The sequence below is a fragment of the Mauremys reevesii genome, linkage group 6 (assembly GCF_016161935.1).
Source record: "Mauremys reevesii isolate NIE-2019 linkage group 6, ASM1616193v1, whole genome shotgun sequence".
NCBI lineage: Eukaryota > Metazoa > Chordata > Testudines > Geoemydidae > Mauremys > Mauremys reevesii.
Window position 1 is genome coordinate 125,740,002 of NC_052628.1, and position 20,441 is coordinate 125,760,442.

The 20,441-nt window shown below is 46.4% G+C and overlaps 1 protein-coding gene across 1 annotated transcript; it reads left to right on the forward strand.

The window, feature by feature from the left end:
• Positions 1 to 984: 984 nt before the first annotated feature.
• Positions 985 to 3,285, forward strand: TMEM271 (transmembrane protein 271). Its single transcript, XM_039543033.1, is given in 3 exon segments — positions 985 to 1,471; positions 1,474 to 1,828; positions 1,831 to 3,285. Coding segments are annotated over 3 exon segments (963 nt in total). The 5' UTR covers positions 985 to 1,219; the 3' UTR covers positions 2,187 to 3,285.
• The last annotated feature ends 17,156 nt before the right edge of the window (positions 3,286 to 20,441 follow it).

Consider the following 20,441-nt stretch of genomic DNA (forward strand, 5'->3'; position numbering starts at 1 on the left):
TACGCCCCACTGCTCCGTGTCCATTGCAGGCGCGCTCCTCTGAGCTCGCATCCCTTTCCCACGGGGCTGGGTTTGATTTCCTGCCTTCATCCCCGATTCCTGGCAGAATCCGGAGCGAGGACGCGCCAGCACAGGCACATTTAAGTCATGGTACCACTCTGCTAAACTTTTCAATAATACAAACCCACCTGGAGCCTCTCCCTACCCCACTCCATCCCTTTAACTCCTCTTCGGAGAGGCTTCAGTGACCCAACCTCGCTGGTGAGACCCCCTTTCCCTGCTTGTGGATTCTGTACTAAAAATGACAGCGGCGTGTATGAAAATAACTCGCACCATGCAGTGAGATCACCTGAAACCGTACCGGGGAACTAATCCCTCCTTCCTCTCCACGAGCAGGTGAGAGGAAGGAATTGAAGGAACCTGCCAATATTAGCAGCAAGGGGGGGATGATAAATCACGGTTGCCAGCGCCTGATTCCCCCCCCCCTTCTCTCCGCTTTGCTGCAAGGACCCGTAGTGCCCCCTCTGGAGCAGGGCAGCCTTGGCACCGCCATGGGGGGAGCAGTAGGGGCAATGCAGCGGGAGCCGCCGGGGCTGAGCAGTGCCACTGCGGGGCTGGTGCCCCGTTCCTTCCCCTCTGCAGGTGGCCTCAGCGGGGCGGGAGGGGGGTGTTAAAAACTACCCCCTCCCCGCCCATCTCATCCCTCCTGCCATTGTCCCCGGCCAGAACCTCTGCTGCGGTGCCCTGTGCCCGCCGGGCCGGGGGCTCGCAGCTCGGCAGGCTGAGCAGCAAGCGGTCACCCGCCCGCCCGAGCCCGGCTGCGCTCCTCGCCCCTGCTCCCGCAGCCGGGCTGCTGCCATCAATTATTAATCGGCTCCCAGCAGCCGCGGCGGGGAGCGGGAGCAGCCGCGATAAGGGAGGGCGGCAGGGAGGGCGGGCAGGAGGAGGGGAGTGTGTGTGCGAGCTGCGCCTGGCTCACTGAGGCCGGCGGCTGCCTGCGGAGCGGAGCCGAGCCGAGCCGAGCGGAGCGGCGCGTTTGGAGAGCTGCGGGTCCCCCTCGCCAGCATGTCCCCGCGCTGCGCGGCGGCCGCCTCGCCGGGAAGGGCCGCCGCCCCGGAGGACACGGGAGGATGAGGCGGAGGCGGCGCAGGGAGGAGGAGGAGGCGGCGGCGGCGAGGCAGGCAGGGGGAGGCCGGAGGAGGCGGAGGGGCAGCGGAGGATGAAGTGGAGTGTCCGGGGAGCCTGCGCCGCGCTCTCCAGCTGCCTCCTGCTCGCCTGCGCCCTCAGCGCCGCCGCCGTGGGCCTCAAGTGCTTCTCGCTGGGCTCGGAGCTCAAGGGGGAGCCCTTCCGCCTGGGCACCGCCGCCGGCGCCTTCTACTCGGGGCTGCTGCTGGCCGCCGGCCTCTCGCTGCTGGGCTCGGCGCTGCTCTGCTGCCGCCCGCCGGAGGGGGAGGCGGCGGCGGCGGGGGGCCGCAGCCCGCGCCGGGCGGCCGGCAGAACTTCCTGCTGCTCGGCGTGCTGGTCTTCATGCTGGGCGTGCTGAGCGCCTTCGCCGGGGCCGTCATCGACGGCGACACGGTGTCGCTGGTGGAGAGGAAGTACTCGCACTACTGCGGCCCGGCGCCGGGCGGCGGCGGGGGCCCGCGGGCGGCGGCGGCGGGCGCGGCGCTGCGCTGCCAGAAGCTGCGGGACTACCAGCGCGGCTTGGTGCTCTCCACCGTCTTCAACGCGCTCGAGTGCCTGCTGGGCCTGCTCAGCCTGCTGCTCGTGCGCAACTACAAGGCGGCCCAGCAGCGCGGGCTGCGCCGCCAGCGCCGCCGCCAGCAGCGCCCGGCCCCGGGCGGCAGGCGGCGGAGGCGGCGGCGCGGCGGCGGCGGGGAGCGGGCGGGCGGCGGGCGCCGCGGCCGAGCCAGGGCTCCATCTTCTCCAGCGAGGAGCCCGAGCTGTCCCCCGCCGACTGCCCCTTCCAGGCCGTCTCCTACATCAACGTGGGCGTCTTCCACGTGTTCGACGAGGCCGGCGTGGAAGTGCACTGCGGCGGGCACCCCTCCCTGGAGCTGCCCGGCTACTCGCCCATGGACCCCGAGCTCAACCCCTCCTACCCCTACTGCTACCCGCTGCCCCACGAGCAGCCCCCGGCCTACGAGGAGATCTACCCGGGGGAGCCCGGCGCCAACAGCAGCTAGCGAGGGGACCCGCACCTGCGCTGACAATCAGCCGCTGGCACCAGGCGGCCCCTGCCGTAGCTTTGGGGACAGACCCGCGGGCAGCATCAGCCCTTGCGCTCAGCGCACCGGCCCGCGCAAAAAGCCCGCAGCGCTCGTCTCGCCGCGCTAGCGCCCGCTGGGGCTAGGCCGAGGCAACGCGCCTGGCGAAACAGCCTCTGGCTCCATCACTGCACGTGGCGAGACCCTCGCCAGAGCCCCACCGTGCGCTGCTCCTGCTGGGGGTGACTGAGCGGGCCCACGAGTACATTTGTCAGGATCATGGTTCTGTCTGATGGAGTTTTTCATCCGTCTTGTCTGTTAAATATCAAGATTGAGTTTTCAAAGCTGGACAAGAACCGTTTAGGAGTTGGTTCTTCCCCTCCTGATGTCTCTTGGGCCAATTTTTTTTTTAAATTATTCATCATCATAGTCTTTTCTTCAGCTTTAACGGTACAAAGGTATACCATTTATGATAACCAGCCAGTGTAAGGGGAAAAGTGTAATGAAGCTTCTTTACCTCTCAAGCAGAGACATTTTTAACAACGGAAAGACGTTCCTGTAATGTTTACCACAGCTGTTTGGGGAAATTCTTATGTTTACACTTTCTTGAAGATTTAAATTCTATTTAAAATGTAGTGGGAGTTAAAACCTATGTTGGGTCTGGTAGGATGCACATTAAAACCCCCTGCACTTTCAGAGAAAAAAGGAAAAGTAAACAGCAACATTTTTGTACACTAATGTGCCTGCTTTTGTTGATAACTTCTTACTGTAAAAGCTTTGGAACGTCTATAATGAAAAGGTTTGGTAGATTCATTGCAATCTAAAATTAATCACCGTTTCCGTTACTAAAATAATTGAGTTGTTATTGAGATATAGCAATTAAAAGGCAGTCCAAATGGCATGTACATTCCTTTTTGTAAACAGGTTCTGTGTTTTTAATGCAAGGCAGGGCTCATTTTTGTTTTACACAAGTATAATTTTGTACAACTATATAGTTTCTCTTGTAAAGAATCTCATTTTATTGTTATCAATTCATCAATCTGGTACGCTTGAATATTAAAGTTTATTTTAAAATATATATTTTAAACAGCCTTAATTGATGTAATTGTCACAGTTCTAAAGGAGAAGTTGTACAAACACACCTTCCAAATGTTTTCAGAACCATACTTAAGATTCCCACTAAACCAGGAGAATAAAGAAGTTGAAAGCGTATTTAATGCACAGAGAACAAAGAAAAAAATCAGATTGTATTTGCTAACTTTTGTAAATTAGACATATTAAAAGGGATTCCAGCCAAAAGAAAGAACCTGTTAATCCTCATTTAGCAACCTGCTGTGGGATGTCAGTTTATCAGATAGCGTGAGAAAGTAATATTTAAGGGAAACAACTATGGTGTATTTTTGTGCTGCACAGAAAAGGTGAAGGCTTAAGTAATGTTGTCCAAAGAGCAAAAAAGCCACACTTCAGATGGTGATGTTCCACCTCTTTTTTCATTTAGCATGTACTAAAATGGAATCCTATACAAATAGGAACCTGTCTGTTAATCCTCATTTTGGAACCTACTGTGTAATGTCAGTGTATTAGATAGGAGGAGGAAGAGGTAGTTATGGGAAAACAGAATTATGGCATATTTTTGTGGGGGACAGAAAATTATTTTTAAATGTTAAGGCGCTAGGAGAAAAGTAATTTACAGCCTTAGAATCAGTAAAAGAACATTTTAGCCTAAAAATGTTGCTGCCTCTTTGTTTTCTAAAGTGTTTTGATTTGCACACTTTGTATAGCCTAAAATGCAGAATGCCTTAGAAGTCTTTTTAAAATAAACTTTATCTATAAAACACATAAATCTTTAATCTAGATATGGGATCAAATGCAGTTATTCCAGGTTTGCCAAGTAATTCCAAATTGTGGAAGTCTAGTGGTACAGTGCTGTTCATTTGGCTGAAATTTTATCCTGTGGAGAAGGCCAGCAGAAAGCCCTGTTTAAGTCCTACATAAGCCTTCAAAATAGGCTTTATGCTGGCCCTCTGCACAAGGGGAAAATTTCACTCTCTTTAAACCCAACCTTGTAGTCCTTACATACAGTGCTGATTTAGGCAAAAATTTCATATTTTATATATTAGCGAGAGCCGAGGTTGTGGGGTTTGGTTTTTTGTTTTTGGTGGTGGTTTATTTTTCTTTTTTTTTTTCAAAATGGGTAACTGAAGGCAGGATGCTAAATCCTTATTTAGGCTCCTGAATAAGTGGCTTGATTCGCAAAAATGCTGAGCACCCAGCCACTCACTGAATTTAAAGGGGAATTGTTGGGTGCTGAGTACTTTTAAAAGTTAGGCCATTACTTGAAATGGCTAAATAGAGATTTAGAACACTAACAACAGGTGTCTATTTTTAAAATCTTGGCTATACAATGGAATTTTTTAAAAACTTTAATACAAAAATTGATTTTTAACAGGAAATACCAATATTTTACGGTTCATAAAATTAGATAAGTCTGAAACTCCAGTTGTTCCAAAGACCAGTGCTCAGGGAAATAAATGGAAAGTCAAGAAAGCTACCTATTACACTCAAGTTTAAGTATAAAATAACTTTAAACTCAAAATCTAAAAGATTGTTAAATTCATAGCACTTTTTGTTGTGTTCTTTAAATATCTTTTCAGAATGCCATTATGTTTAAACATTGTGCATCAGCTAATTCCTAAATTCATATCTTTCTTCACTTTTGGGCTTTTTTCCCCTACTAATAGTTTATTTTAGTGATGGAAAACATGCCGGAAAAACAATCTAAATCCAACTACTACTGAAGTTAATGGGAGTTTTGTCATTGACTTCAATGGGAGTAGGAGTCAGCACAAATTATTCTAGCTACTATACATAATACATGTGTAAAACAATATATTAGTCTTCTGGCACAACAGATAAGATGCAGCATGAAATATTAGCGCTCAGATATGTATTATTTGTATCAACAGAAGTGTGAAGAAGGTAACATGGTATCACACACTTTTTATAGATATAACATTAGGCAGGCAAATTGACCAAACAAGCCATGTTTTCTTAAAGATGGTATACAAATGTTTCAGGTATCAGGTGACTAACTTTTATGGTAAAACGCAAATGTATTTATTTCTCAGTGAGAAGAAACTTACAAATACAAAGTACAAGAAGAAGCTTCACAAGCGTGATCCAAGTGTCATGGAGCCATTTTTAGTCATTTTGAAAATCGTTACTATATAGATTGAGCAATAATGTTAGAGTGTATATATGGTACTATGCCCAAATTGAAAATAGGCTGGTGTAGGATTAGAATTTTAGGTTAATTGCATTGGATATCATGAGTCCTCTAATCTTTTTTAAATTATATGCCATATGTCATGTGAGTAAATGCAAAAACAAATTAGATACAGGTCACTGGGAGTGCGGGGGTTAAACTACCTTAAAGGATTTTATTCCATAAACATAGTAAAACAAGGAGGGAAAACAACAAAAAGATTGTTAACGTGTATCCCTACATACACACTCATTTAGGTCTCCGTCTTGCTTTAATTGAAGACCAAGGAAACACTCCCATTGGGCCTTTGCACTTAGTTTAGTCACATCTGTGCAAAGGTAATATAAAGTGGGTGTAAATGTTACTGACCTTGCAGCATTTCACCTCCATTTTCCAATGCCTTTTCACCGGTGTAAGTGACCAAAAAAGGGACAAGACAGTGGAGAATCAGGCCCATTGTCTTTGGCCGGAGCAGAATCGGACCTCTATGTGGGGAAAAAAATGCCACCAGCCTATTAACAATTCAGATAAATGATCTTGACACACTCCAACATCTTGCTTAATTAATTATTTTGCATTGTAATTGACAGAATAAATGTAAATTAAAGAAGAAAGAGTATTTGATGCTAAAAGAAAATTGTATTAAACTAGTACAGTTCGTACTCTAAGTTTGATTTCACTATAGGACTTCTTTGGTTCACCAAAAAGCACTGTGGTGACTGGTATAACTTAGATATATTTCAAATGTCATGTTTAATCATCAGAAAAGGTTTCTAAAAAAAAAAAGTTCATGTGACGAGGGCAGTCTCTTTCTGCATTTGGACTTAGTACGTATGAAAACCTTTTCTCCATTTTGCCATTTAATCTGAGATTGATCCTCAAGAAAAATGTCAATAATTGATATTGTAATTTTAGGATCAATAAAATATGTTTCAAAGCACAGCATATCCTATAAGAAAGGCTAATGCTCTTCATTTCATCTTTCCTTCTTGTCTTATAGTTATACCTAACAAAATAAGATTTAGTTGCAATTTCCAGGACAAAATATGGTTTCAGGGATTTATACTAAGCATGAGGTGGAAAATTGGCATTAAATGTATTAGCCCTGCTTTGAATTAAAATCTACTTAAGTAAGTTAAGCAATATTTTTAGTTATAGAGGATTCAGAGGTTTTTGGATGCCTTTTTAGTTATTTAAATACCCAATAGAGTTTTATTTTTATTTTTTAATTTTATATAATGAAATTCTTCAAGCACAATTGAGGTCTCCCTCCTCAATTCAGGCTATTAACGCCTTTTAAATGTAGTATGGGAGAATAAGATTGAATTCTTACTGTAGACTCGCCAGTTTAAAACTTTGTTTTCTAAATGGCCATTTAACCTCAAAAAGCTGTTATTGTACATGACTAAACATACACTCTACAAAATCACTGTGGTACTGAAACTCATAGATATAAAATGGGGTCCAGAAAGACCAGTGCAGTGTTATGTGAAATTCCCCATCTAATGAATAGATTGCAACAATTCAATTTGAATTGCACTGAGCTCAGAAAGCACCCCAGAACCAACACACTGTCACTGAGAGGAATAAGAGCGCTTCATTCGCTTGCATTGCTTTGCTATGTTCTTGCTATTACAGTATCAAGGTGTAAACTGTTGTGCTGCCTAACCATCAATGGGTGAAATTCACCACAGCGCCGAGGGACAAACGCGAGCCCTATGCACAACTTATGCTCTCAAAATGGGGTTTGAGTGGTGCCTGTGCTGGTCCTCTGCACAGTGATACATTTCACTCTGGGTTCAGACAGAGCAAATCATGTAATGGTGAACTAGGAAGCTGTATACAGAGTTCTAATGATGTGATAACCCTGAGACTGGAGCATGAGGGTTAGGGATGCTCTAAGTGCCCTATAATGGGGGCATCTCTCATTTACAACACACCAAATCCTGAAGTCCCCTTTTCATTCCCTTCTTCAGGCCAAATCCCCATTGACTTCAATGGGTTTATCCTGCAGTAATGATTAAAGACCTAAAGATTTGGCCCAATAGTCCTATGCTGAGTTTCAGATATTTGAAAGATCTCACCAGATTTATAGGAAAAAAATGTTTCTATTAAAATATCATATACAGTATCACTGGCGGCATGCTGCCTATTTGTAAGCTTATATGTATTATGGGAAACAGAGAGAGCTGAAGGATCAAAATTGTGTAGATGGCCCAGAAGACTGGATTGCCTCAAGGGATTGATCATAGAAGTAACTGGTGTTTCACTTCCAGATTTGATTCTATGGTGATCCAGTCTGGTAATGTCTAGTTGGTTTTTTAATGTCTGACGGTCTTTGTGAATAAGTCAGTGGTCTCAGTCCTGTTCCTAGGGGACAGATGTCTACTGAACACCATACAAGCCACCACAGTTGTCAATCTTGTTGCTATTCTTAGCAGAGGTCAAGGTTTGAAAGGCATGAAGGCTGAAATAGTCTTATATGTGGTCTCTCTAGAACCCAGTTAAGGCATATGGGTGGGGTGAAAAGGGGAACTTGTACTGATATTTTTGGATAAAGAGGACTTCATGCTCTAGATCCATCATTGTTTTTAAGTGAGAATCTGCATTAGATATAGGGAAATATATCCAAGGGAGTATTTTCAGCACACACTTTTGAAATCTTTTCACAAACCATAATACTTTATTTTAGAGAAGGTGCTAGAAGTCTTTGCACTTTCCCCTTAGCTACCTTTAAATCCTAGTTCAGGTCACTAAAGCCTAATTAAATCCTAAGGAGTTTAAATTATTAAATTTAGGGAAAATATTAGCTTAATCCTGCAAGATACTGAGTGCACTTAATTCCTACTGAGGTCATAGGAGGAGCTCAGCACCTTGCAGGATCAGGCCTGATGTGGCCCAAATTGTGGCAGTCAGTCACTGGCTGGGAAGGGAGTGGTGCAGCCCTGCACCAAATGGTGCAAGAGACAGTCCTTTCCAAAGCAGCACAGGGGCTCCCTGCAGGCTGCAGACATGTCTGAGGTGCATTTAATCATATATTCATGATTAAAATTTAGAACCTTACAAAGATGTCCATAGGGGAATGTAAGATTTGAGTAGATGCATGTCATTTCAGCTCATTTATACATATATTTTGAAACAAACTACTACTAACAAAAAGTGAGAAAATACTGCAAAAAGAGGATTGTGCTCCCACAAAAAAAAAAAATCCATATGGAATTTCTGCCATGCTGCTGCTGCTCCAAATATCTAACCATTCCTGGATTACCATGAAGTTGCTGGAACAGACAGAGGATGCTCTAGCTAGAGTCCTGGAGAAGGGATGAAACTGAAGTGCAAATATGTTGAAAGCTGTTAAATGTTTCCAGGATGTTTTGATTATCCATGAGTGCTCTCACAAGCTGCATATGTGCTATGAACAGCAAATTCCATAACGTTCAGAAACAGATCAAGCAGTTGGAAGATCTACTTTTATGATGCTGAGGAGGGGAAATATTAGCAAATGAAGATATACAGGAGCTAAATGGGACAACTTTTCTAAAAGACAAAACTAGAAGATTTAGAGAACCAGAGGTGATTCTCCAATCTGTGTTCCGTGGGCATTCAAAACGAAGAGAAGGCTGTTGAGATGATGGCTTTTCTATGATAGCTCTTGCAACTGACAGTAGAAAAGATTCAGGCCCAGAAATAGAAAGCACACTTCTTGTTCTTAGGCCCAAGCCTAAAAGTTCTTGCGCTTCACCAGCAGAAGTGATTTTGCAAGAAAGCCCAGAACTGCAACTTTGGTGGACATTGATCAACAGATTTGCACCAATCCTGATACTAACATTGACACTAACTCTGAGACATGACTTCTGATTGTTGCTGAAAAATCCCATTCTGCCTCTGACATGGTATGTTGCCATCAGAAGGGAACAGAAAGGGGTTTCTGCCAACACTGTGAAACTGGATTATTTCACTTAAAAGGGTTTGACTGGAATGGCATCTTCCCCTTCTACATCACCAAGAAATCCTGGATCATTACCCTGAGCTGTCAAGAGATAGTGCACTAAGTTTTATCCTGAACGTTGCTTTAATGTACAATGATTTCATGTTCCTATATATACTGTATAACATATTGCTGTGGCTTGCCCAGGAGATAGCATACATACTCATGACATTTAGATGCTAGCATCTGGTATACAAGTACATTGAGCAGGCCAAGCGTATGGACTGCCTGCTGCTATGCCCACAATGGTTTGGTTTTGCATATCTGTTAAGTGGTGGTGGGCCAGGAGACAGCACTGCAATTTGGATCAGATCCTGGCCTTGCTTTATGTAACAGTAAGAAGAGTGTTATCCCCTTATTGCCATGGTTCTACACTTGACCCATCAATCTTGAGGACAGGTAAACCTGGTAAAGAAGGGAAACTGGTCCTTCTTCCTTGTACTGGGGCCATGGGGGTGTGGGGAATGGGCCTCCCTAAGCCCAATGAACGGTGGATAGGATGAGTGGGTAGGATACTGTCCTCATCTCCCTGTGAACACTATGGAAGTGATTTCATCACCTCTCTGTGGGAGCTAGGTATTCTAGCCCCTGTGTTCCTCTCCAAACTGACTGCTCTCTTCCAGAGTTATTTGTCAGGAGACCTGTCTTGATCCACAATGTCTATTCAGTCTCCCCCAGCCAAGTGACTGCCAGAGAGGAATTCCCTACACGTATGGAGTCAAGACGACACTGTGCTTGTGCACTGCCTCTCCTGTGCTCAGGTGGGAGAATGCTATGGTGTATTAAATGATTAGATCAGTCGGGGGTACAATAAATAGAAAAGAGGAAGGAGACATGAGAAAGCCTTGCTGGTATCCTGCGGTTCTACAGGGTTTTTTTGTTTGGTGGTTGTTTTTTTTAAACAAAAAACCTATCTACAAACATCCATTGTCTCATGTATCCCCCTGAAGTCAGTGGGAGTTTTACCTGCATCAGGTCTGCAAGATCAGACGTTCTCAGTCTGAATAATGCTGTCGAAAAGTCCCACATGCTGGTTTACCTCAAAAGCAGTCCTGGCCTTGTTCCAGCAGCTGCATCTATGCATGAAAAGCACAGTCAGGGCTGAGACTACGAGAGTCCATTACTCTTTTGACAACAGCAGTAAAATAGATAAAAACCCTATTTAAAGTAGCAACATCTCAGATTCAAAAGTGCTTCATTACAGGGACCATGGACCTGGCCAGAGTGAGAATGGCTTTGGCAAGGCATCTATGCACCAAACGAAAAAGGATATTTTCTTCCACAATATTTTCCTGATAATTATTGGAAACATATGAAGAAAGCTAACAGCAGCAGGGGATTTCAACTCACTGTCACATGTACTACCAGAACTGGTTTTCTGTTGTACAATGTATTCAGGACTTCACCTTATGTCTGAATGACTCTAAACTTGCAATTTTTTCCTGGCAAATGTCATATTCATGCACACACGTTTTTTTAAAACATATTCAGGGCTAACCTACAGTACTCTCACTCATGGAGTAGTACGCTGTTCCAAGTGATGTCCCTATGAAATCAACCCAACTGTTCATGGAGTAAGGGCTTACCAAACATGAGCAAGAGTATCCCAATCTAGCCCTTGGTAAGCTCTATTGTCATTTCTGACCAGACTCTTGTTCCCTAGAGGTAAGCCAGGCTATTCGTTAGGAGTGTCAGTGGAATGGTCCCTCAAGATCCCTTTAGGCTCTATGGTGGGCGTAACTGTGTGCCCAGCGCAGGGGACTAAGGGGGTACAAGGAATCCTCTTCTTCAGTGAATAGGCCACCCACATTGTCGCCAGCTGTGCAATCTGGAGCAAGGACTGGGCAGAGGTTTGGCTCCACTCACAGCAATGCATTGGTATCAGTGTGGGAAAGCAGGAATAAATTATACAAGGCAAAGAGCTCGTGCCGCTTACTTCTCCCCAGGGCAATCAGGGACTGATTCACGAGTGAGTCACAACTCAGTCCCTATCCTCCTCTGCGGGCAGCAGAGCTCTGTGCCAGCCCTTAACATGGCCTGGACTGCACGGTGCCTATGTAGCCCTTGATAATGTCATAAAGTAGGAGGCCAGAATTAACTGCAGTCTTCAAAATGACACTCTGCAGATAAGGCCTGGGTAAATTATGCTTCTCTGGTGGAAATTTCTCAGTTGACTCTTCGTAGATAAAAGAGAGCCTCTGACACCCCAATGAACGGTGTGCCACTTCTAAAGAAGCTCATCTGAAAAGAAAAATCGGGATACCCTAGCCAACTAGCAGAGACAGTTCAAATCAGAAGGGAAGTAAATCCAACCAAGCGCCACAAAACAGAGATCTTTGACCATTTCCTCTTTTTTCATCCTTGACGGTCATTTCACCTTGTTCATGTTTTCAATGCTAGTTCGCAAGAGTATAGAAGCAACACAGCAAAGCATCAGGTAAAGGAGAACCAGTTTTTACTTTTCTGCTCTGAACAAGTGTGGACCATATTCTAGCCTGCAAGCTTAGAGAGCAAAAGCAGAAATGATTAATTACTCTAATTAGGGCTCTAAATGGGGAAAAGCCAGCTCCCTCGAGCAAAAGCACACTGAATTTCCTCATTTATGTGCAATTGTAGTGCTCAGAGGAAGAAGCCATCAAAGTGCATCTCCAAAACAAACATTTTCCAACTTTAATTTAAAAACACATTCAGGCCCTCAAAACTGAAATAACTAATGCTGAGATGCAAGAGGCTAAGTAGCCCCTGGCCAACACAGCTCAACTGAAGCAAGCTTTTTCCCTATGGAACTCTTACAAAAACCAGTGCATGGAACAACAATAATCTTTATGTCAGAAGTGTATAACTGAGTCCTGAGAGATGGTGAGCTGGCTGGTACCAACTGCAGAGCAAGGGGACTGATTCTGACCTCTGGGATGAGAATCAGAAAGAAACCAGAAACAGTCCCATTGTACCAAAAAGAGAGCAGCCCGTGAAAGGAATGTGTACGTCATTGACCACTTGCTCTGCCCAATGCTAAACAGAAAATCCCAGCAAAGATTCTTGGTGACAGGATGGAAGATGTTATGCAAAAAACCTTTTAGTTGGATTCTCAATTTGCTCCACTCAGTCCAGTCACAGACCAATGTAGCAATATCCTTTCCTTGTACAAGATTCATTCCTATCCCAGTAGCCTAATAATGAATCATTATGCTAATTTTACTCATGTTTTATAATGGATGCAAACTACACAATAGTCATAAATTGTGGAAATACTGACTCATCTCTAAATGACAGCACAAGAAGCGGGGATGCTTTGATCAGAGTGAAATTAACTTGCTCCTTAAACAGTTAATATTGAAGTTAATGAGCTACATGCTTCCCATTTCTTAATGAAAATGAAAAAATGAAGGTTACTTACCAGGGACTGCAGCCATTTAAGATGAGCGTCTGTACATTCACCCCATTGGAAGATGTGCTGGTGATAAGAATTTTCTTCTCACTTGGCTAGAACGCACTGAGGAACTGTGAAATCCCTGAGTATGGAAGAGCCTTCCCTTCCTTTATTCCCAGGAGAACCACTAATCTCAGCTGAAGGAAAGGGCAACCATGCATATTCAAACATTTTATAACCTTATGGTGCACTCTGGAGCATAATCCATAGAGTTTAAGATCACAATGATTTACACATTCTAAAGAGGCAAGTCACTTGGGATCCAGCAAAGGTGTTACTTGGTCTTACCAGAACAAGTGAGCAGGATGCCTGGACAGTCCCAGAAGATGATGCCTGGAATGGGCTGAAGACATCAAGAACCAGATGAGGGAAGGAAGCTTCCCAGGTTTCCCTGGAGATGATATCCCACTGCTGGAGGGTTAGCAGACTGCTAGGCTGACAGCATAGGAAGTAAGGTAGAAGGAGGACCTGTGGGGAGATAGCGGTTTAAGGGTTTGGTGCGGCCAGGTCTTAAAGTTTTGGAAAATTCCAATCAACATCCAACTTGCCGAGGTTTATCCAGCTGAATCCAAGGGCCTAAACCTTCTTTCAGGCATCGCTAATCTCACATAAAATTAATATTGTAAATTACAGTAACCCCTAGGAATTTAGGCCTCACATTCCCTTCTCTGCTTCTCCCTTGCTCCTGGGATGTGTGTATGTGTAGTAATTTGCTGTTAGTTTATGCTAATATGTTGGGGACAGACTTAAGACTCTGCTCACTCCCCACATCTATGCTCTACTGGGGAGTAGTAGATGCACAGCACTCAAGTACTGCTACACAGGGATATCGCTAAAGTCACAATCCAGACCAATGAGACTTCTTATGTAGTAAGGGTGGCAGAACCCAGCTCTTAGATATTAGGTACCACAATTGTTCTTTAAATGGAACATGAGATGTAAAGTCCATTCTGTTATAGTGCATTTTCAGAGAAAGCGCATTAGCTGAACTAATTTCAGATCCAGAGGAAATCAGTGATTTGCGAATGTCACATTAAAATCAAGTGGTGGGGAGATGTACATAAATAAAAATATAAATATTATAAACCTCATCAGAATTGCAAGGCAGCATTACACATGGAGCCAGTTGTCTCAGAGGTTAGTGGTGTGCCAATCCCTGAGGGCCCTTAAATATAAAAAGACAAATGCATTTAGTACCTGCAATTAGCTTGTCACAGAAGGGCCACATTTTATCATTATTGCTGTCTGCAAATGAAAGCTTTTCCATCAAGAAAGTGTTGGCCATTTAAGAAAGCCATTCCTCATGGGCCAGACAGGTCATCCTTTTCCATTTTCTCAGAATGACCCTCTTACCGGAGAGCAGTAAGAGATCCATTTAGAAGCAAATGGAGTGAGATTTAGCCTGTGATCTTCAAAACAGAATACAAAATTCAGCTGATGGAATAATTAAAGGAACATCAAAGAGGGGGAAAGAACCCTGCAGAGTTTGATTCATGGGGGTTGCGTGAACTTCACTTATAAGCTCCCTTTGCAGTCACCTTCAGTAAGCGAACTCCTGTAATTTCACCTGGAGACTGAGATGAACATCCAGATGGAACATTCACACTCCTCAGTCCACTGCTACTCCCCATTTCTTCTTGGGAACCAGGGACCTTAGCCCCCTCTTCCCCACATTGCTGCAGACAGAGAAAACACCTTCTGTCTGATGACAGTCACTGCTAGACCGAGACACAGGCAGATAGCATCAACATAGGCCATCGCAGCTACACGCTAGGAATTAAGGGGCTTCATTTCCCTGGTGCAGGGTTGCTAGAGAGCTGCTGAGGTTTCTCTGGATACCATGAAAGGGATAACAAGGCCCTACCTACCTCTCCCTATGTGGAACAGTGGCTGCAGCCAGAGTGGGAATATTTCCTCTCTTATGCTCCTCTATGAGGGCTCACGCTGCTCTTGCCTCCTGGAGACCCTGATGGATGAGAAGGTGATGGCCCTCACTTAAAGCCCATCCCAAAGCAACAGGATGAGGGAGCTTCTGGACTTCCTTTCACACAGGTTAGTTAGGGGTGTGATGGTACCTCCTATAAGACTTTACGGAAATATGCTTAGAATATGTTTTATGCTACATATGCCATGTAACATAGCTCAAAGGCTATGGGTACGTCTACACTACGGGATTATTCCGAATTTACATAAACCGGTTTAGCAAAACAGAATGTATAAAATCGAGTGCACGCGGCCACACTAAACACATTAAATCGGTGGTGTGCGTCCACGGTCCGAGGCTAGCGTCGATTTCTGGAGCATTGCACTGTGGGTAGCTATTCCATAGCTATCCCATAGTTCCTGCAGCCTCCCCCGCCCCTTGGAACTTCCGGGTTGAGATCCCAGTGCCTGATGGGGCAAAAATCATTGTCGCGGGTGGTTCTGGGTAAATGTCGTCAGTCACTCCTTCCTCTGGGAAAGCAACAGCAGACAAGCATTTCGCGCCTTTTTTCCCTGGATTGCCCTGGCAGATGCCATAGCATGGCAATCATGGAGCCTGTTTTGCCTTTTGTGACTGTCACCGTATGTGTACTAGATGCCGCTGACAGAGGCAATTCAGCAGCGCTACACAGCAGCATGCTTTTGCTTTTGCATGACAGCAGAGATGGTTACCAGCCATACTGTACCATCTACCATACCATAAATTGGTAATAAGATGATCATGGCTGCCAGTCCTTTTGCACTGCAGTATTTGCTGCTGTCATAAATTGGGAATGACTCCCTGAGTCAATCCCTCCTTTTTGGTATCTAAATATAGAATCAGTCCTGCCTAGAATATGGGCAAGTGTACTAGAGAACCACTGTATCATAGAACCAGAGAGCACAGCTGCTGTGTGTCAGATCCTGCAGAAGTTATGAGCTATATGCTATTCACAGGGGGTTGCTCCTGCAACAACCCCACCTGTTGATTCCGTTCTTCCCCCAGCCTTCCTGGGCTACCGTAGCATTGTCCCCCCACTTGTGTGATGACACAGTGACTTGTTAGTGAGAAATGAGTGGAAGGCAGCCTCCAGCTGCTATGATAGTCCAGACAGGACATTAAGCAGTGTGTAGGAGAGGAGCCCAGCATCCCGCTGCTAGTCCAGGGGCAATTGAATCTTTTCTTTACACATGAAGGGTGGGGGCTGATGGAGCTCAGCCCCCCTGTTGCTATGATGAAGACGGTTACCAACCATACTGCACCATCTACCAGGAAAAATTAGGGGCAGGCGCCCTTGATCGACCTAACTGATGCTAGTCGGCATGGTTACCAGTCCTTTTGCACTGCCCCACGTGCCAATAGGCTGATGATGACGATGGATATCAGTCTTATTGTACCATCAGCCACCCATGGCGGGGGGGAGCAAGGATGTTGGTGTTGAGTGCTGCAGCATCGCGTCTATCTGCAGCATTCAGTAAAGATAGGGTGACATGTAAAAGAGTCAAGAGAGGATTGTTTTCCCTTTCACTTCTGGGGGTGGGTGGGGGGGTGCGTAAATTGCCGAGCTATGCCCTGACCCACCGCGGACACTGTTTTTGACCCTAGAAGCATTTGGAGCTCAGCCAAGAATGCAAATGCTTTTCGGATACTGCAGGAACTGTGGGATAGCTGGAGTCCTCCAGTCCATGAGCGTCCATTTGATTCTTTGGCTTTCCGTTACGCTTGTCACGCAGCAGTGCGCTGAGTCCCTGCTATGGCGTCTGTCTGGAGATTTTTTTAAAATGATTTTGAATTTCGTCTTCTGTAACGGAGCGCTGATAGAACAGATTTGCCTGCCCTTACAGCGATCACATCCGCATGGTCCATGCTGGAGCTCTTTCTTTATTTTGATTTTTAACTGCATCGCCACACGTGCTGATCGGAGCTCCACGCTGGGCAAACAGGAAATGATATTCAAAAGTTCGCGGGGCTTTTCCTGTCTACCTGGCCACTGCATCCGAGTTCAGATTGCTGTCCAGAGCAGTCAGTGGTGCACTGTGGGATACCACCCGGAGGCCAATACCGTCGATCTGCGGCCACACTAACCCTAATCCGATATGGTAATTCCGATACTAGCGCTACTCCTCTCGTTAGGGAGGAGTACAGAAACCGGTTTAAAGAGCCCTTTATATCGATATAAAGGGCCTCTCAGTGTGGACGGGTGTGGCGTTAAATCGGTTTTACGCTCCTAAAACCGGTTTAAATGCTTAGTGTAGACCAGGCTTATGATCTACTGAATGTATTATTCTTATTTGTATGCATGTATCATTATTCGAAGTTATGAATGTTATGAATGTTGGCTGTGTACCGGCTTGATTTCTAAATAACCTTAGTAGAGCATTTGGTTAGTTCCTGGAGAAAGGAATGTTGAAATTAAGTACCGAATCAAGAAACACTTAAAGGACAATGGATCTTGGAATGCTCCAATCCACATAAGGAGTCTATTTGAGGACGTTCAAGGTAGCATGTAAACAATGGATGATACCTGTAAAAACTGTGAGTCATGCATGGACATGTGACTTGCCCAGGTGAATCCTGAACTCCATCTTGGAACTGGACTTTGCATAGGAGTGAGGAGAAAGTCTGTTTAAACCCCGGGGAGACCCCTCCATTTTGTCTTCAGCTGGCTAAAGAGAGAGCCTCTCCACCCCTCAGGATACCTGGAAGAAACTGTAACAAAGGACAGTAACTCCAGGGGGTGTGAGTCGTTGCTGGACCCAGGCTAAAAGGAGATTAGCCTGTAAAAGGGAGCATTCTGGAACTGGTGAGGATCTCATCTGTATTCAGTTTGATTAGACATAGATTTGCGCATTTTATTTTATTTTGCTTGGTGACTTACTTGGTTCTGTCTGTTACCACTTGGACCCACTTAAATCCTACTTTCTGTATTTAATAACATCACTTTTTACTTATTAGTTAACTCAGAGTATGTATTAATACCCGGGGGAGCAAACAGCTGTGCATCTCTCTCTATCGGTGTTATAGAGGGTGAACAATTTATGAGTTTACCCTGCATGAGCTTTATACAGGGTAAAACGGATTTATTTGGGTTTAGACCCCATTGGGAGTTGGGCATCTGAGTGTTAAAGGCAGGAACACTTCTGTGAGCTGCTTTCAGGTAAACCTGCAGCTTTGGGGCAAGTAGTTCAGACCCTGGGTCTTTGTTGGAGCAGACGGGAGTGTCTGGCTCAGCAAGACAGGGTGCTGGGGTCCTGAGCTGGCAGGGAAAGCAGGAGCAGAGTTAGTCTTGGCACATCAGTTGTTAGTTCCTAAGGGGGTTTCTGTGATCCAACCCATCACAAGGGGATCTCTAGGCATCACAGGATCTTCTGGGAGGAAGAGGGACCTGAGATGTATGCTGTGGTAATAGGGATGCCAACTTTCTAATTGCTGAAAACCGGACACCCCCGTCCAACCCCTCCCCCCAGAGGTCCCACCCTCATCTGTTCTCCAGGCCCTGCCCCCCATTCACTCCTCTCCCCATCTCCCTCCATCATTCACCCCCCCTCCACCCTGTCACTCACACCCTCCTGTCCCGGGACTCACCTGCCGCCTGCAGAGCCGGGCGGGGAGGAGCTGACGTGGAGCCTGCCTGCCTCCCCAATTGGGGCACAGCAGGGTGGAGGAGAGGGAAAAATGCTCAGCCAAGCAGCCCTGGGTTCGGCTTCCCCTTGCAGAGGCACTGGCTTCCATGGCTGGCCACCCCCTTCATTCCTACACAGTGAAGACACCACGGTGAGTAGGTCTAAGTATGTCAACTTCAGCTACGTTATTCAGGCCTAGAACAGAGAGTGGAGAATAAGCCCTGGTTTACACTGGGGGGCGGGAATCGATCTAAGTTACACAACTTCAGCTACGTGAATAATGTAGCTGAAGTCAACGTACGTAGATCGACTTACCGTGGTGTTTTCACCGTGGTAAGTTGACTGCTGCCGCTCCCCTGTCGACTCCGCCTGCGCCTCTCGCCGAGCTGGAGTACAGGAGCCGACAGGAGAGCACTCGGGGGTCAGACGCGCTAAATCGACCCCCACTGGATCAATTGCTGCCTGCCGGTCTGGCAGGTAGTGTAGACATACTGTAAGAAAGCAAGAAAAGGGGCATCCCCTGCCAAGGGCCTGTGCCCCTGAAAGGTGAGGGCAGTTTATCTGGGCCCATTCATATATACACACACACGTTATACGAGCCCATTCACACACACATGCTGCCAGTCCCTCAAAAGCAGGTTTTAGCCAGTGGAGGCAGTGCCAGCAACATCCTCACAGCTTCCATCTGGGCCAACCCAGGCAAATCAGGGTGGGGTTAGGGAACAGCAGTGGGAGGAGAGGATTCACAGGGGTCCATGGATGAAGCACAGTCCAGCCAATGACCCCAAGTAGGTGAGCTGACCAACTCCACACCCAGCTCATGTGGAGTTCCCTGGCAATCGGGGAAGGGGGGGACCAATAGCCAGCGAGTGGGGGACAGCCACCTGTATGTAGGCAGTGAGAAGCCCAATCCTTGGAGGGGATTAGCATGGGCACTGCTGGGGTCTCCCTGCTCTGCTGCTCGATGCACAGGGCAGTTCCGCAGATGCCAGGGCAGTGACATGTCACTGTTGCCCCCGTCCTGTGGACACGAACTTCTCCAAGGTCTTAGAAGGTAAGTTGCACAAAGCAGCCAGTCCTGGCTGCCTCACAGAGCATCCAAGTTCCCCTCAAGCCTCCCCCGAGAGATAGAGGCTCCTATGGGAACGGGCAGTGGCTGCCGTCTATCGGCATGCAGCACTCCTGGGGTACCACACAGGCACCAGGGATGTATAAACCCACAGATCTCACAGGGAGCTCAGCTGGACACCAGGCAGCTTTGTAAGGTCAGAACACAGAGTATGCGCAAGGTCCCACTCACCATATCAGATCCAGTTGGGAGGAAGACACCCTAACAGCAATTCATTGTTTAATTAGATTTCAGTAACAACACAAAGACTCCTACCCAGGGAGAGGCTCCAGCTATCATATGGTTAACACCACACAATCCCAGCAGCATTAAAATAATCATTTCAAACAGGAACTCAGCCAGCTACCCGCCTTTGTGCCCTTTCCTTGTTCCTGGAGCACACCCACCACCCGCTCCAAACACCAAGCAAGTAGGCATCCCACTAGATGATGGGAGACACATGGCTTATTCCTGGGGCAGATCCTCGCTGTGGAACTGAATCCCCAGATTCCCAACAGGGGGAGCTGAGATGGAGTGGGAGAGCACGACACCTCCTGCACTGGCCACCCCCGGCCTCTCTTTCACAGGCAGAGTTGGAGAACATGCAGGCCCAAACTGTGCTAGATAGGAGGGGCTCAGCATGCAAATGAGCATATTAGCACCTCCTCATCTGCATGCACTTGCAAAAATCTGTGACCTTCACAGGAAAGTCCCTTGAGATTCTCCACTCCCAGCACATGCAGCCGAGGAACTGAGCCAGTATGTTGGCTGGGATAGATGCTTGAGCCCGGCCACTGCCTCACAGCAAGAATCTGACACACAGCAGCGGCTAGGCCAAACCACCTGAATCCAACCTT